Source organism: Rhamphochromis sp. 'chilingali', assembly GCF_963969265.1.
Source record: "Rhamphochromis sp. 'chilingali' genome assembly, chromosome: 11".
NCBI lineage: Eukaryota > Metazoa > Chordata > Actinopteri > Cichliformes > Cichlidae > Rhamphochromis > Rhamphochromis sp. 'chilingali'.
Genome location: NC_137938.1, coordinates 18,278,848 through 18,296,707, shown reverse-complemented (window position 1 = coordinate 18,296,707; position 17,860 = coordinate 18,278,848). Strand labels below are relative to the sequence as shown.

The 17,860-nt window shown below is 41.2% G+C and overlaps 2 protein-coding genes across 2 annotated transcripts; one reads left to right on the top strand and one right to left on the bottom strand.

Annotated features, from left to right (window-relative positions):
• Positions 1-2: 2 nt before the first annotated feature.
• On the bottom strand, positions 3-2,544 carry LOC308405036 (uncharacterized protein). The gene is made up of 5 exons (XM_080895419.1): positions 2,395-2,544; positions 1,830-1,971; positions 1,581-1,619; positions 1,150-1,293; positions 3-1,047 (listed from the first exon to the last, which is right to left on the bottom strand). The coding sequence occupies exons 1-5, from the start codon at positions 2,476-2,478 to the stop codon at positions 869-871; spliced, it is 588 nt and encodes a 195-aa protein (XP_080751545.1). The 5' UTR covers positions 2,479-2,544; the 3' UTR covers positions 3-868.
• Positions 2,545-5,466: 2,922 nt separating this feature from the next.
• rnf144b (ring finger protein 144B) lies at positions 5,467-17,166 on the top strand. Its single transcript, XM_080896988.1, has 8 exons — positions 5,467-5,768; positions 8,753-9,019; positions 10,275-10,379; positions 11,124-11,184; positions 12,556-12,763; positions 13,925-14,069; positions 14,218-14,307; positions 16,080-17,166. Exons 2-8 carry the CDS (start codon positions 8,855-8,857, stop codon positions 16,251-16,253), a joined length of 948 nt encoding a protein of 315 aa, XP_080753114.1. The 5' UTR covers positions 5,467-5,768; positions 8,753-8,854; the 3' UTR covers positions 16,254-17,166.
• Positions 17,167-17,860: the final 694 nt, after the last annotated feature.

Below are 17,860 nucleotides of genomic sequence, written 5' to 3'. Positions count from 1 at the left end.
TATGTGAAGTCTTTATTATAAATATAATAGCAGTTACCGTTACAACAGTTAAAACTCATTCATTCATAGTCCTCTTACTCAGTTTTATGTACATAACAAAGTCACAGTTATTTTATATTAAGCAATATCAAATATAGAGACACAGGAAATCAAAATTACCTCTGGTAATAAATACTACTAAATAGTCTACTTTTAATGACCATAGGCCATACATTTTAACCCAAGCCCATATCATGACGTGACAGACATAAGATAACATTTGGTAAATGGCCTGTATTTGTATAGCGCTTTACTAGTCCCTAAGGACCCCAAAGCACTTTACACAACCTGTCATCCACCCATTCACACACTGGTGATGGCAAGCTACATTGTAGCCACAGACACCCTGGGGCGCACTGACAGAAGCGAGGCTGCCGGACACTGGCGCAACCGGGCCCTCTGACCACCACCAGTAGGCAACGAGTGAAGTGTCTTGCTCAAGGACACAACGACCGAGACTGTCCAAGCTGGGGCTTGAACCAGCAACCTTCCGGTTACAAGGCGAACTCCCAACTCTTGAGCCATGATTGCCCCCGATTAGAACATTTACATAACAAACAAAAAGCTTTCCCTCATGTCAACTAAAAGAGACCAGAGCGAAAAATCAACAGTCATGATGGTCAAAATGCCCACAAAACAGCTCTTTTTTGTGTTTTATAATAATAAACTGCTTATCTGGCAGAGTTTTTGATTAGCAGAGACATTGTTACCTCTCACCTCCAGACTGAAAATGTTTGCCCTGATACTAAGCTGAAGTTATAATCGTGGCTACAGTGTTTCTTGAGTCTGCATGTGTGTGTACATGTGGCACACTTGTGAATCTTCCGTTTTAGCTGGACGGCTGGCTCATATCAACATGCATGCTGTTGTTGTCTCCAATGATGGTGTAGCTGACGTGGGAGCTGTGGATGCTGACACTCGGATGCTCTTCTGATGGAGGAAGTGGTGGCAAAGCAGCATCCTGTGCTGACTCCTGTTTCCCACCGTAGCAGCTAAACCTCATCTGACCTGTAACACAACTCAAATTAAAAGCTTGCACTTCACATGAGTGCAGTCGGCATAGCGTATTTTAAAGAGATGTTCAGCTGGCCAGGCTTTGCTGTTACACACCTTTCATGTGGCGCTCAGTTTCCTGCATGAGAGGCTGACACTCGGCCACTGTATGGGTGCCGTTTCCAATGACGCAGTCAATCAACGTGGAGTTGCTGATGTTGACGATCAGTATTGTTGACGGCGGACTCTGAAGGGCCATTGCTGTGTGACGGGGAAAGCAGGAGAAAAGGGAAGAGAAAATGAGAAGTTGTTGATCCATAGTGATGTCACAGTTTTAAGTTCCTGAATGTGCGGCGAACGTCAAAAAAAAAACTTCCATCACGCATACAATTAATATGTGTAATGAACCGCAATGCAGTACGCCTCCAGGCTCGTGAAAAATAAGTAATGGAAAACATAAAGATGGGGAAAAGGGGAAGCAAAAGATTTTACCAAAAAAGATTTAAGGAAGCCAACGTTTTATTGAACATATAAAGTTAAAATGTTACCTTGAATGTTTTTATTCTCCTTGGGCTGATGAGTTTTAGCTGTAAAGGCAATAAGAGAGGGAAGGTTACTTTTTTACTAATGACACATTATCTTTCCAGCTTACACAGACAAACTGAAAGTTCATCGTGATTATAACGACAAAACACAAATAAACAGATGTATTCATGCAATTATAGTTATGTAAAGAATAAATGTAAAATCTACCTCCAATAAAGTCATTTTTGTTCGGTTTTGTTTTTGTTTTTTACCTGAGCAACATGTGACTTTTTCACACATCACAGGGTCAAAAGGCAGGCAGAGCAGCTGACAGGCCCTTATGCAGCTCTTCTGCACCGCTCTTTGCACCAATTGGATCACGGTGGCCACGGTGGAGGTTTTAGATGGCATCACCTGGAGGGAGGGGGCACAAAAAATACATTAAAAAAATATGAGTATGGATGACATGACGTCTTTTAAAATGAAAACGTGTTTTTCTGCAGAGGCAACTGAGTCGGCGGTTTTTTCGTCTGCAAACCACATCCCACCCGGACAGGCCACCTGTGTATTATATCTAGGTCACGTGACGTCTTCCCTACAACAAGTCGATGAGAATTTTCTTTCTTCACGAACAAAACACGGAAACCGTGCTACATCCCAAAGAAGTTTTAAACTTAAGCAAAACTACTTTAAAAGTATTTCCCCCACATTACAAATAGTGAAATGAAATACATGGTATTCTACAATAGGACATGATAACTTAGAAGAGAGGCATACTCAGATTTCAGACATGACATCCCGCCCGTTATTGAAGCAGAAAGCTCTAAATAATCTCACCTGATTTAACAAGCTTCCTTCTTTCGTCTTTGCAAAGCTGTTGTTAATAAAAGGAGACAGTGGCAGAGGGTCAGTGCTATCCATCTTTCGCCAGTTTGTGATACTGTCCTTGTGAGACGCGCTCGTACTCACGCCGACTGATAAACCGTAGTTTGGGAAAAGCCCCTGCGCATGCGCACTTTAACTCGGGGTTTCCATGCAGTTAACTTCAGGTTCAGAGGGGTTTCTCTGTAATGTTTGTATTGCTGTGGACATTATTCTGTTACACTTTTGTGTTTTATGTGATTGTGATGAGACAGTAACATTAGAGATGCTGCTAAACACTAAGTTAAAGATTTCCTTCTTTATTTTCACGCAGATGCGACCTTCACTAAACCTCGGACTTTTTATTTTCCCCTTGAAATCCAAAACATGTCCTAATGATTTATTAACAAAAAAGACACGATCAAATCTAAATTACTTATATTTTGCACTGTAGCATCGAGGCCGATAGCATGAAATGATGCAACTTCGTGCAAGTAGGTTTTGGTTTGTGGTTAGCCTGCTGAGGCTGCTAGCAGGGTAGCCTAACAGAGAAATCTTTTCAATGTGTGAGTGAAATCTTTTTAAATGCGCCCAATAAAGTCAGATATCAACCATTTGTTCTTCTAAATTATGGTATTACATGAAATAAGTATAGTTATAGATGTATATAAAGCAGATAAAGACTGTTAACAAGATAAACAATAACCGGTCATTCTCATGAGGTAATGGGGCATCCCCGCACACGCATACTGTTTCAGTGGCGAGGCAAACTGTGGGCATCTACCGTAAGCTAATATGGCACACAGCAACAAAGACCCAGAAATTAGTGTAAAATCACGAATCAACTTTTAAAATGTTTTCTTGTAATGTATTAAAGCTTATTCTAGCCCCCATGTCCGATTATTATATAAGTAGCATTTACCTGTCGAAGCTGGGCGGGTTAGAGCAGATGTTTCACAAGGCATATGTCTGATTTCTAACCCCTTGAGAGTATAAAGCTACTATAAAAAGGAAATCTAATCATCATTGCCTTAAATATAAATCGATGCCTGCTACCCGTCATGTAACCTAACAATGACCACAAACCCCTTGTTTAGCTTTTGTCAGTTAAACATGGCTCGTCATAAACTTGACCACAAAACTCTAAAATTGGTTATTGCATTACAAGTAAGATGATATCTTTCTTACATCTTTCTCCATTTCTGCACACCTGTATACATCCAGGACACAGACGGGCAAGGAAGATTACTGCAGGGGGCTGCAGTCCATCAGGAGGTTGCAATCTATCGGGACCAGAGATGGGCAGTAATGCGTTACAAGTAACGTGTTACTGTAATCTGATTACTTTTTAGAGCAATAGAGCAACAGGACCGCTTAGTCTTTGACTTTATTTATTTTCTGCTGTGTTTTACTTGCATCTATTTGAAAGAGTGAGTGTAAACACAAAAAATATTTTATTTTATGTGCTGGAATGTGTAGAAAATAGGTTTAAATGTTAAACTAATTTATTCAAGTCAGAGAATGTTGCATATAATTAAATTTTTGCTTGATGCATAAAGTTAAAAGATTAAAACTGATAAAACAAGTTAAAAAAAGAGACTTTTCCATTTGATTACATTTTGTATGATGGATTATGTAGAAAAAGTAGAATTGGGCTGAAAGCTCTATCGCTTTATCACCTATTCAGGTTGTAAATCGTGTTTTTAAAAAGTAACTAAGTAAGTAAGTAATTAATTACTTTTGAAAATAAGTAATCAGTAAAGTAACGGGATTACTTTTTGGGGGACGTAATCAGTAATTAGTTACTGATTACTTTTTCAAGTAACTTGACCAACACTGATCGGGACCAGTACCTCAGGGCACTGAGCAGTTGGAGTAACAATCTTAACAAACTAACAGGCCTAATAATAATGTCATAAAGACAAGAAAATGCAAACAAAAATGCGTTTATAACCAAAAATGATATTGTTACTTATTAAGCAAATAACAAACTGAAATAACAGTCCTTATTCACACATAATAATCGAAGAATATAATATTTCCTATAGCCTCCTTTGGCCTTGACAGCAGCTCGCATTCTTGCTGCCATTATTTTATGTACTTTTCACAAGTTTCTTTGCTTCCTTCTTTTGGATGAAACTTTTTTTGCGATCCATCTTTAAGACCACTAAATTCCAAATCTGTTCAATAGGATTTAAGTCCAGACTTTGACGTGCCCAATCCATCAGTTCCAGTACTCCAGATTCCGTTGAAGTATGCTTGGTGTCATTGTCTCGTTGGTGTACGACCCAATCAATTCCCTTATAGAAGGGTTTCCATGTTTCCAGAAACTTTCCAGAAATTTTCTGAACGGTAAATTTAAAAATAACATGGATAACAACAATAATTATATGTTATCATTAAACATATTGTTCTGATTAAAGAGCATCTGCATACAGGTGGATTTTGTATGTATTGAGCACCATAATCTGTTTTTCATTTTTGTACCACTGTTTGCACCACAACGCCAAGGCAACAGAGGCCATTCTGATTTGTTTTATGAGGCTGTGGTTGCTAGGTGAACCAGAACCCTAGAGGAAGTTGTTGCACTGTGAACTAAGTGTTTTTCTGTCTGGGGGGCTAGAAGAGGTAAGGGTTTGTAGATATGCTGAATATTTATTCTAAGAGTAATCATTAAAACTGCATTTGTTTTCCTTTGTCTTTCTTTTTTAGCTAGAATTTGTTTCGTAAAGTCACAAGCTATGGCTCAGCTAGCTCGTGCACAAGTAGCTCCGAAAAATGTCCCAAAATGCAAATAGCCCCTTTACTCAAGTAATGCCCACATTTTAAGATTGTAAATTCTGATAGCCTGAGCTTGAATTGATGACATTAACTTGGCATAGTTATTTCTACTACAGACAACAACCGTGCCATCAAAAATTTATGCTGCAGGAATATCGTTTATGTCAAGCCTTCTTTTTGTTCCTGCGGGATCATTTCCGACAGTACTTGAAAGCAGCATGAGTTTATTGAAGCAGCCAGCAGGCGCAGTCGAGAGTCCAGATAAGTGGAGAGCAAAGAGCGCTGCTTCCTGGATGGGGACGAGAGGCAGGAGAACCGAAACTCAGACACAAGCAGAGAGCAGGACAGGAGAGAGCAGGAGGGTTAAACATGATTTAGATTTTCTTTAATCCCGCAACGCACTTGGAGGAGGCGGTATCGAGACGGTCGCAGTGGCATTAGGCGTTGACAGCAGGTTATTACAGCACCAGACTGTGTTATAACACATGTGTCTGTACCACAGTAACAAGAGCACTGCGGCTGTGGATCTGGACTCAGACTGCTTCTACGCCCAGTGGTCCACAGGGAAGGTAGGTTCCGCACCATTTGTACCTGTACTGTCCACCCTCAAAGCTGTTCATTAAGGTGGTATCATAGAAAAAAGCGTATGAAAAAAGCGCTCTGTGACCTGTGCTGGTCTACAACCTTGACACAGCTGCAGATGTCTCAGATTTCACGTGTGTTTGTGGTTGATCGCAGTGCAGAAAGACCAGATATCAGCAGTCTGGGAATATGCATGCACAAAGGCAGCCTTTAAATCATATCTGTACCGAGCACACTTGTGATTAACTGGTGTGCATTACCATCAAGGCTTACATTTTCCCACACTGTCATTTCCTTCTGCTATGTTTCAACTTTATGTGCCATTTTATTCTATGCACCACCCACACACACACACACACACACAAACACAAACAAAAACCCCAAAAAGACACACACACACATGGTGTGATTGGAAACGTACAAATGATGCCATATAAATTCTACTACCCCAGTGCACACTCTCTGCTGTCTCCTTCCACAGAACAGTGACAGTCTGTGTGAAAGCAGCAGCAGCTTTTTACCAGGCAGATCTGGTTTTTCCGTTTCTGCCTCCCAGGTCAACAATGATGCTTTGATCCCCACCACCTCACCCCACTTCACCCTGCCCTCAATGTCTGGAATGCCATTTAGACCTTGATCCGTGAAGGGTTTTAATCGCTGAATGGCCAGCTTCCACACGGAAAAAGAAAGCAATTGCACACAAAAGCATTCTAATTAAGGAAGTGCTGCAACAGTGGAGATTCGAGGTTGAATGTGAGCTTTTGGATTACAATCAGAAAGGTTTTTTTGTGTGTTTTTTTGAAGGACAGTTCTGAAAGTAAAGGCTTTGGATTAAAGATTCCGGTTGTTAGGACTTTGCATTGATACTTATTTAAATTTAGGTGCAAAGTAATCATTTGTTCCACCTTACACTCGCTGTGTGTGCAGCACTGAAAACATCACAATTACTTTTTATCCATGATCTGAAAGGCAGATGACAATCACAAATGTGATTTATCAAATTTTCTAAGATATGAAGCCTTCCGCCTGATATGTTGACTGAAAGTTACCCAGGTAATCTTAAATTCTAAACTTTGAAGTTGCTTCGGGATGAAGGCTTCACTTTGTTAATAATGCTGGAGTTTCCATGAAGCAAGGCTAGCAGGCACGAAAGCTGTAATTTCCCATGCGAAACCACAGGGGTGGTTATGCTCAGGCAGGACAGGACAGGCTGACGGCATTGTGGGACGATGACTGCAGCCGGCTCAGCACGTCTGCCTGTAAGTAGTGCAGGAGAGCAGACTATGACTGTGCAAAAATAGCAACGTGCACAGAGCTCAGCATGCCCAGCTATCGTGTGTGTTACCAGGGAATGATCATTAACACACTACAAAGGAGGACACCAGTGGCGGAGTTTGCTATATTGATTGAACGGCTCCAAAGTTTCCAGCCAACATTGATAGGCTGCTGAAGCAGAGAACATCATGTACAAGATCATGTGTGATTTCAGCAGCTGCTCAGGCTGCACAGTGTGTTTTTTAACGCCACAGTTTCCTGTGTGACCCTGTTCTCTGTCCAACCACTGTTGTCCATGCGATTAATCTCAAATCCCAGATTATGGGGTTATTATTTCTCATGCTTTTTGGAACAGGGCTGAACCAAAAGGGATTTTTTTGGAGGGTGACTTGAGTTTCCTTTAAGTTCAGACTAGAGTTTTACTCACCTTTGTCTTGCTGTCCTAAAATGAGTCGTCCATAATTATTTTTATTGTTTTCATAAGCAAAGAAGGTTTGCATTGTGGCTTTGTAGATGGTAATATGTTGGTATTGGCTGGTTAGCCAGTTCACTAATTTGGTCCAGACTGAAATCACTGGGAATCTCACATGTCATTTAGACTAATAATAATGATGTGATAATACACACACTGAAAGGCATTTCAGAGAATAAAATACATATTTCCTAGTTTTGTTTTGTTTTGTATTGGGTTTTTTTTTTTTTGTCTTTCTCTCTTTGTTAGCTCAGAGAAAGCTCTCTCCCATTTGTGGCAGTGGGCGCTACAGAGGGTGTCACCATAAACGCAAAAACAAGGTCACCATGCTGCTCCTACAAAGCCCGATTCAGAGGTTCAGCTTCAACTAAATACTGAAGCAAAGACGACGTGAAGCATCACCATTCTCCATCCATCCCATCCATTCGCTTCCGCTTATCCTTTTTCAGGGTCGCGGGGGGCGCTGGAGCCTATCCCAGCTGTCATAGGGCGAGAGGCAGGCTACACCCTGGACAGGTCGCCAGTCTGTCGCAGGGCTAACACACAAGGACAGACAACCATTCACACTCATTCGCACATTCACACCTAGTGACAATTTGGATTATCCAATCAACCTATCCCCACAAGCGTGTGGGGCATCACCATTCTGTCTCGGCTAATTGCTTTTAATACTTTTTAAACTTAACTACAGTTCAGAGTGTTCAAAACCACCTTTCCCCTGATGTAATTTAGTCTCTTGAGGCATTATGTTCACAAAATCCCAACCTATAATTACACAAGACTTTGCCGTGTTTCTGTAAAGTGGACGTGACAGTCAGTAGCCAGTTCTTCCTGTCAGGATAAATGAAGCGCTGCTCAATAACTGCGGGCTTAGTAAACACACGCCTTGGACTCTGGACTTGAAAATGGCAAGAATATATGGAGACACAACAAAGGATAATGAGGCTGTTTTCATATTACTGTAGCAATAACACATACTGTAACTCAAATTTGCTTCGTACATCACGCAGCTTTAAGCTGTGAGTAATCGTCACTCCTTTAACAAAACAATCACAGGGCATTGCTGCAGGCATAGCTGAAATCATCAGAGTTGCTACATCAGTTATCAGAATGGGATGGCGGTTTTTAGAAAGAGGGTGCAGTGTTGTCTGACAGGGAAGGGAAAGCAAAGAGTTACACCCATACTGAATAGACAAATAGATTAGTGCTGTTTCTGCTTTTTAGGAACATGGAGGCCATGGCTGCTCTCCGTTCCCAGCAGAAAGGCTAAGAGAGGCTTGATTCGTCCTCGTGACTTCTTTTCCTGCCGGCCGGCCTCGCCTCGTCATGGCCAGCGGGAGTCCCACCGTGAGCCGGGAAGCCCGGGAGTCAGCTCCGGAGACGCCCGAGGCTGCCGCCAACCTGCAGGTGTTCTGCAAACTGTGCCTCAGCGAGCAGCCATCGACAGCCACCACAGGACTGCAGAGCTGCAAGTGCATCTACTGCACAGCGGTAGGTACAGATGATGCATTCAGGTTTTTTCAGGAGCTGCTTCTCATCGTGTCCAGGTCTTCATTTGAGTCAGTGACTCAGAGTGCATGTGTCAAGCTATATAAATATATTTATTTCATTTCTCATGCGTTTAATCATTTCCTGCAGGTGCTGAAAATTTCAGGACAGTGATCCAAAACCAGCTTTTTACAATTTGGGCAATTTAGGCAAATGTCCGGCGTTTAAATTACTTGGAATGAGATTTTTTTTTTCTTTTTTTTTTTTATTATTACAACACCACTTCCTCCTTTATGACCGTATACAGTAATAGATCCTTTTATAGGCAAATCTATCACACTTCCATTCCAGTAAAATTATGCTGATTTCAACACAGGGCTGTCTGTCTTTCACATTTACCGTCTTTGAATTGTCCATGGAATTTTTTTTTCTCATGTGCTTTATCGCTTCGCTCTTTGTTTTTAAACTCACAAACTTATCCTGAGTTTCAGTTTCACTCCTTCATGTGAGATGATGAGAAGCGCTATCTTTAGATAACAGAGCTGTAATATTTATAACAGGAGTGCAAAGGTCCGCTGCTGCACTGTTCTGGTCTCAAGCGTGCCTGCCTGCATATCAAAACGGAGCCAGATAGTGGCAGGTGTTAATCTCTTTCCAAGCTCGCTGCATTTGTCAGAGCGGCACGCACAAGGTCGCACAGATAAACCTCACGTACATGCGCAGGGTACGACACAGCGAGGGAAATTGATACTGAAACACGTACTTATCTTTAGTATAAAAATGTGAACCATCTCCTTCTGTCTGCTTAAAGAGCACACCGTGTTCCTGGTGTTGTTCCAGCTCTGTTTGTGTGATCAGTGCTTCATGCTGTGTTAGGGCTGTATTCACACAGGAAGCACAGGTTTGTGCTCATGCAAAAGTTTTTCTTCTTTAAAGAATTTTTTAACTTTAATTTTTGAAAACAGCACTGCTTTTATGAACAGTGCTTCCACAGTTTCTCCTGCCTTACTCAATGTCATGGCTTGGGCAACACATGACTTTTGACTCTGTGAGCACTCGTGAGGAAGCTCTCTATCTGTGACATTTCAGCTGCCCGGTTTAACCCAACATCTTCCTTTCATTTCGTCCTGAGTAACATTGTGGCTCTCTGAGCTCCTGCACTTGTTTCAGATAAAATGCTGCTGGCGAGCATATGACAGTTCTCCCTGTCTGATTAAACGTCCAGTCTAATGCCCTATTGTCCTTCTTCCCTCTCCAGTGTTTGCAGCAGTATGTTCAGCTAGCCATAATGGAGGGTGGGGGGGCACCAATCACCTGCCCCGACATGGCGTGCCGAAAGACTGGAGTGCTGCTGGACTCAGAGGTACAGCCTGTGCAACAATGCACATAGCAGAAAAAATGATGAGAGGAGATAAAATGCAAACATGATCAGTGATCTGCGTTTTTGTTGTTGCACATTCCTCGAATGTCCCAGGTTGGTGGTTCAACCGGTTTGGTTTCAGACATAAAGGCCATTGCCGTACTTCTCAAGAAATAGGAAGCTGGACTTTCACGCTTGTCTTTTTACAGTGTGTAAATTGTGTAAATACTGCACATCCACCCTTAATCACAGTTCTGAAGAAACTAGTTTTGGTTTCAGGGGTGAATCGCTATAAATGAAATGACGTCAGATGGAAACATTAAAACAATACATAGTAAACGTTTCAGTGGGGAGGCTGAAAATGCTGACTCAAAACCACATGAAAAGTGCCCCTTCCTTAATCTTCTGCTAATCAGAATACAACTTTATTAAGACTCTTGTGCTAGGAAGTCCATCCTTTAGTAGTGTTTTTCTGGAAAATACTGCAAAGTGTGTCATTTTTAACAGCTTATGAGTTTTAGAAAATAATGCTGCAAATTGCAGATGACTTGAAGTGTCAGATTGTCAACTATGATGGTAAACAACCTCATTTTTATCTAGAGCACCATGAAAGATTTTGGTTTTGAACATGTTATCACAAGCTTCAGGAAGTCTAGTATCCAAAGTGCTGTTTTTTCCACATCTCTGAAATCTGCATCATAAAATCTGAGTCAGTAAAATAATTGAAGTACCTCTGTGTGATTGCAGATAGCTGCTTTGGCAGCAGCAGGTCAGGTGGAGCTGTATCTGCGTCTCAAGTTTGAGAGAGGTAAGCACTGTTGTGTTTACATGCTATTGTCTGATGACAGGCAGGTCACACAAACAGTCCCAGCCAGTATTTATCTTAACATGCCTGGCATATTGTGAGGCTTTTTTTGTGTTCTGTTTAATTCTGGTACAGTTTTAGCCTAGAGGTTACTTAAATTCTAGCTATCAAACAATAAAGGGGTTACTACTATAAGACACCCATGTTAATAATCTGTTAATCTGAAGAAAAGAGATTCTCAGTGGAGATAAATTGTGTACTACTGGTTAGGTAAATGTTTGTGAAGGCAAACAGCACCTCTGTGGGAAACACTGTTGATATTTATAAGCTGCAAACAAAGGGGTAGTTTTCTGTGCAGCTATATTGACATTTTCTATTTGCACAGCAATAATACACTGCAAATCCAATAACAGTTATTGTTTACTCCGTCCATAAATCATAAAACTCGTGTTATTGTAAGAACAAAAAAGTGCAAAGTGCAGTCGGTCTTACTACAGTTGTCCCTTTTGTTATGATTCATAGTGAAAGCATGTGCTGGGAGTGTAAAGGGTTTGAGTCAGCTCACAGTGATTGCTTTTGTTTTGTCTGCGACACGTCACGCTCATTTTCTTCAGAAAGGGAAAATCCCATTCTTCACAACTCCTCAAAAGCCTGTAGGAAAACTGTTGATCTTCAGAAATAACCAATCAAATGCTTGCCTTTGTTAGATAGAATTATATGTTAAAGGTGAAAATGTTTGTTTGATGTTGCTTGATGATGATGGAAAAAATATTTTGTAATGATAAAAATTACTCGATAATTAGCAACGATTACTTAATAACTGCTTCATAATTGTGGCGAAAACATCTAATAAAGGTAAAAGTAGCTGATCGTCACAATAAATAATACTTGATAATGGTGGGAAAAGGTAAATAATCCTGCCCAAAACAATTTGATAACAGTGGAAAAATCTGTTTATTCATGATGACTCACTCTCGTTGGCTTTTTACCCCTCAGCCTTAAAAGACTGATGGGATGTTGTATTTTATTTTGAAATTGATACCACAGGTGTATATTCTAGGAGGCTGGTACTATTGGCCACCACAGGTATTTTAAAATACTATGTTTTTTCTATGCGAGTTTGTCACAGTTTGTTTTATTTAATTAGTGCTTCTGCTCCTTTAAAAAAAGTTTACAGTGAATAATAACGATCGTCCTCTAGCTGTGATCTTTGATCTGAGCCACTCCAAAAATGTTCTAACCACTGGAGCTTTTGATTATCTTTTTTTTAACTCTGCTTCCTGGCATGTGGCTTTAATGCTAGTGATACTGACAGAAAGAGTTAAATTACAAAATCTTGACTATTTGCCTCATCCGTTCTTTTCCTCTCCACAGGAGTGAAGCTTGACCCCAGTAAAGCCTGGTGCCCGGTGCTTGAATGTCAGGCTGTGTGTAATGTGGAGCAGAGCACCGAAGGCCACCCCGCCGCTGTGCCCTGCCCGACCTGTCACACCGTCTTCTGCTCCGGCTGCAGAGGGCCCTGGCAGGATGGCCACGCTTGCCCCGAGCGGCAGGCCATGATGACGCCTTCTCATCAAAGCAGGTCAGTAAAGCCAGCCTCTTGGTCCGCTGCCCACTGCCTGCAGCCACAGAGCTGCACTTTGGAAATGATACTGGGCTAAAAGCTGGAGGAGGGTATTAGGTCAGGACACTGAGATAGACTTGCTGTAACCAAACTGGTGAGCAATGCATGATTGCACAAATCAGTTGCCATGCATGTGATGAAATGACAGAGGCAGATGAATTTTTCTCTGACATTACGTGGATTACATTTATTTTCAATTGTGGTGTTTTACACCATGAGGAAAATCCCAGACTTTCCTTTGACATAAAAGACCTAACTTTCACCGGTGTAGGATGTTCACAGCACACTGAATGAATCACATAAGTGATGGGTAGCTCCTCATCTCTCTGTAGAAACCCTTTGCTCTATAAAAACATTATTTCAGGATTAATAACTTAGTGTGCCTCAGAAGCGTCCCAGTTGAGCAGGGACATTACTGCGCTGCGCTGAGCTGTGACTCTGCCAGACTGACTGATGTCACTGGGGAGTCACTGAGTTATATCGGAATTCCATTGTCTCTGTGCCAAACAGAGGAGGAGGAGGATGGGCACCGATCCAATTACCTCACTGTACAGCAGTGAAGTGATGATCCCTGCGCTGGGGATGAGAAAGATGAGTTAAAATCCACTTTTGAGTCAAACGTGGCAGCATAATATCTGGGGGGTTTTCAGCCTGCAGAGGCTTTCAGTAGTTTTTACATTTGCATTTTATCTTATATCTTATAGTTTTATTTCCCAAAACAATGCTCAATTTCCTCTTTTAAAACAAGGAACTGGTCTCTGTCTCCTGCTGACTTTGTGTTTTTGAGCAGATTTGTTGTTTGTGTTTTTTGCAGTATTATTTTCTGACATCACATGAGCTGCGATAGCTTCTGCTATCTCGTATTAATCAAAAACAGGGTTTTTTGAGGGCTGCATGACATCTAGAATGAGAGAGATGTTACCTTTAGCGCGTTTAAAGAAACGGCCTTGAGAAATATGTATTTGTAAACTCTTAACCATAACTTCAAGACTCTGCTTCCCACTTTACATTGAATAACAACCCTTCACCTTTGCCTCTAAATAAAGATTGCACGCACTGCCTGGAGGCCCTCGCGGCATTAACGGCATTCCTCGTGTGTGCCTTTGTTCCAATTCACAGGACACGCTCAGACAGTGACTCTGACATGCCCATCAAGCAGTGTCCTATGTGTGGTATCTACATCGAGAGAAACCTAGGCTGTGCACAGATGCTGTGTAAAAGCTGCAAACACACCTTCTGCTGGTACTGTCTGCAGAATCTGGATGTAAGTCTCCCCTGCTAACTAAACAATAGCTGTGATGCATTTTTCTTTTTTTCTTTCTTTTTTTCCAAATTCAAATGGAATATTTCCTTTGCTGCATAGTCACCTGTTCACGTCTTTGCATGCATGTGTATGTTGTGTTTAAATGCAGGGTGATATCTTTTTGAGACATTATGATAAGGGGCCATGCAGAAACAAGCTGGGACACTCCAGGGCCTCGGTTATGTGGAACAGAACGCAGGTGAGCCCAGTTGTAAGGCAGCAGTGCGTGGCATTTTGTGATGTTGTTATTGTCTGAATGGATTAGACCACAGAACCACCTGGTTGTTGTATACAGGGACTGGATTTGAGTCAAATCATACCAGCACATAACCTGGATTTTGGACTTCAACCCAGCTCTCAATCACCATGAGACATGGGACATAATTACTGTCTTTCAGTTTATCAGCTGCTTGGTTTATTACTATATATCACTTTAAGAATATTAAAGCCTCACATAGTTTGCTGTTTATGACTTCTTGTTTTCCCACAGTTCATTGAAGAAATCCTTTAAACTCAGCAAATCCCTAAGCTAATCTCAAATTCCTGGCCCATAACGACACCAACTATGCAACAAAAAGATTACAACTGCCCACCAGACCTACTTTCCTTCTGCTTTCTCCTCCTCTAATGCCATTATCACATGATAAGTTTGCTTGGGATCTCCAGATTGCGTCTCGGTGTGTACAGGTTGCTAAGTATGTGAAGAGCTGAAGTACAGCAGCGAAGTTGTTTCGTGCAAAACAACTCATTATAGAGCTGGTTACACCCTTGCCTAACAGGTCCTCTAAGTATGTTCACCTTAAATTATTTTTCCACCGCTGCATTTAAGTACTTGAGTCTGTTAGATTTAACCTGCGATGTTTTTTGCCGACCCTTAGTGTAACTACATATCCAAAACAATGTTGACATCGGTATATGACATGTATCTGTGGTTATTTAACATGTCACATCCACTACCACAGCTATTACTGTCTGCCCTGCTACGGCAGCATACAGTCATCCAAAGAATTATTGAGGTAAGCTGCTGAGGTTGACTGATAAAGATTGAGTCACAGTTTGGCATTCCTGTTCATCTCAAATGTGCTGTATCTGATTAAGTGGAGGCCATGCCTTTTCACTCCAAAACATGTCTCCACGGACCTCAGCTTGTGCATGGGAGTGTTGTCAAAGGGAAACAGAAAACCAGGAAGTCCACGAAGATATGTACATATATATGTGTGCCTTATTTGTTTACACATACAGGGATTATTCATATAATGGTATGTGTATCAAGTTTACTGAATGAATGATTTAACAATTTAACATGAATAAAGTCTATCAGGTTTTAACAGTTACAGTAATTTAAAACTACAGACTGTATATAAAAGAGGAACTTTGTTAAAACAACATCATTCGTTTCTTTTAGGCTTCACACTTTGAAACTTCAGCGTTGCATTTTAGCCGCCACCAGGTTGGTTTTATGGGGTCAAAAGTGAACTTAATGTGAATTAACGAGTGTTACGTTATCGGCAAAGTTAGCAAGCTTAGTTAGCAAAATACACTCATAAGCCACACAGCAAGCCCTAGTATTCGAAAAGCGACTGAGTTCTTTAGTCGCTTTTCTTGACAGTTGAAGTCCTGGTTCTGTCTTGCTGGTAAATGTAAGTTCACTTTCATTAATTTCATTTTTTTTAAGTCTCCATAGTTCCCAAAAGTTCAGTTGTGTTTACCAGCTGCCTGTTAATGTTTTCTGAATGTTTATTGCTGGGTAGGTGATGTAAAGAAGGTTTGCACCAGAACTGAATCTAAACAGAAAATGAAGACAGTAAAGTTACAAACTATAAAACCAAAACAGGGAACTGAACAACTTCTGTAGGGAGAGTCAGATGATGAATCTCTGATGCCATTATGACCAAGTCCTTTGACACAGTCATTTGACCCAGTGCTAATAAGAAGAGTAATTACAGTATTTATTGCTGTGTCTCTGCTCAGGTGGTGGGGATCCTGGTGGGAGTCAGTATCATTGTGCTGGTGACGTCACCTCTCCTCCTGCTGGCCTCGCCCTGCATCCTGTGCTGTGTTTGCAAGCCCTGCAAAGGGGACAAGAAGAAGAAGAAGAACAAGAGCAAGAAGGACCTCAGCCAGTCAGACACCTCCACATCATAGCAGCTCCCTGCTTTCATCTGCCCGCACAGGATCACTCTGCTAACCTCATGAATGCCAAGGAAAGTTTAAGCGCTGCATGATGGGAATAAAAAACACTCATGAACTAATGGATTACCTTTTTTTTCTTTTTTTTTTGGAAGCCCTCTAAGTGAGCGGGTTTTCCGGACTTTTACATTATGCCTCAGTGAGAGGGCTGCTCAAAAATCACTCTTGAATCACGAGAGTGCATACTTTATATGGTGGGTGTGTAAATGTGAGGAGAATGAATGTAAGTCACTTGTCTAGCCAGTTTTCAGAGGCACAACAAGATAATTAGGAGACAGCAATAGGTGTGAATCTCCCTCGACAGGGCTCTCTTTTTCTCACCAACACACCTACACAAACACATACATGCAGTTTAAAGTGCAAAGCCACCCTCATGTGCCAAATGTCATGAAGCCAAACCAGAAGTGTTGGGCGCTCAAGTGCCTCGCTCTACAGTGCCTGGTGCTTGGTTCGATTTGCTTTGCCTTTCATTCTGTCTTATGCAAATAATTTTAGCGTTATGGAAATGGACAACCATCAGGATCCTGCATGGTTATAAACGCCGCAGTGATGCAAAACATTCTAAGGTGTTAGGAGAAGGCATCTGGAACCATGTGTGCACTGTATAATCTTTACTCATACGAAACACGATAAGGCTTCAATGGTGCACAGAGAGAACTCTTCTTCTGCAGATGCTTGTTGTTTCCACCTGGTGTATGTTCCAGACCAAAGGCTCTAAAGAGGACAGTGTGTACTTTTCTAAAGTGTGTTAATATGTATTCATGGGGAATGTGTGTATGGTGTCATTTCTACATTTGTTTTGATGTTTCGGCATCAAATATTTTATAAAAGCGCCATTGTAAATGGAAAATAAACACGATGAACTGAACATGCATTGGACAGTGACTTTGACGTTTATCATTTCTAGCCCAAACAACCCAAGGTTTCCTAGCAGAACACTGCACTGTAAGATGGTTTAAGTTATTCGCTTGTCAGTTTAATGGTATAAGTGTGTACCATAAGAACTTTGACCCATTATCTGGTCTTTTTACATCGTTGATATCTTGTAAATAGCATTATGTGGCTCTGCTCTTCAGCTGCTAAACATGCTGTGCATCTAGAGATGCTCTTCTGCTTCCTTTGGCTGCAACAACAAACGCAGATGCCTGATCAACCAGTCACATGGCAGCAACTTAATCCATGTAGTCATGTAGCCATTATCAAGACAACTTGCTGAATTCGAACTGAGCAACTGCTGGGATTTTCCTGAGAAACCGTTTTCAGGGTTTAGCCAAACTACTATTCTCTTAACAGTAACACAAATAACTACTTCTTACACCCAAGGTATGCTGAAGAGAGCATCTCTGAATAGACAACACATTGAACCTCGATAGGCTACAGCGGCTCACTAAAACTGGACAATAGAAGATTGAAAAAAACATTGCCTGGTCTCACGAGTCTCAATTTCTCCTGAGACATTCAGATGGTGGGGTCAGAATTCATATCACAAAGCGGACTTTTGATTGAACATAAGTAAGAATATCTGTGATTTCAACTTTGTACAATTGTAGTGTCACACACCA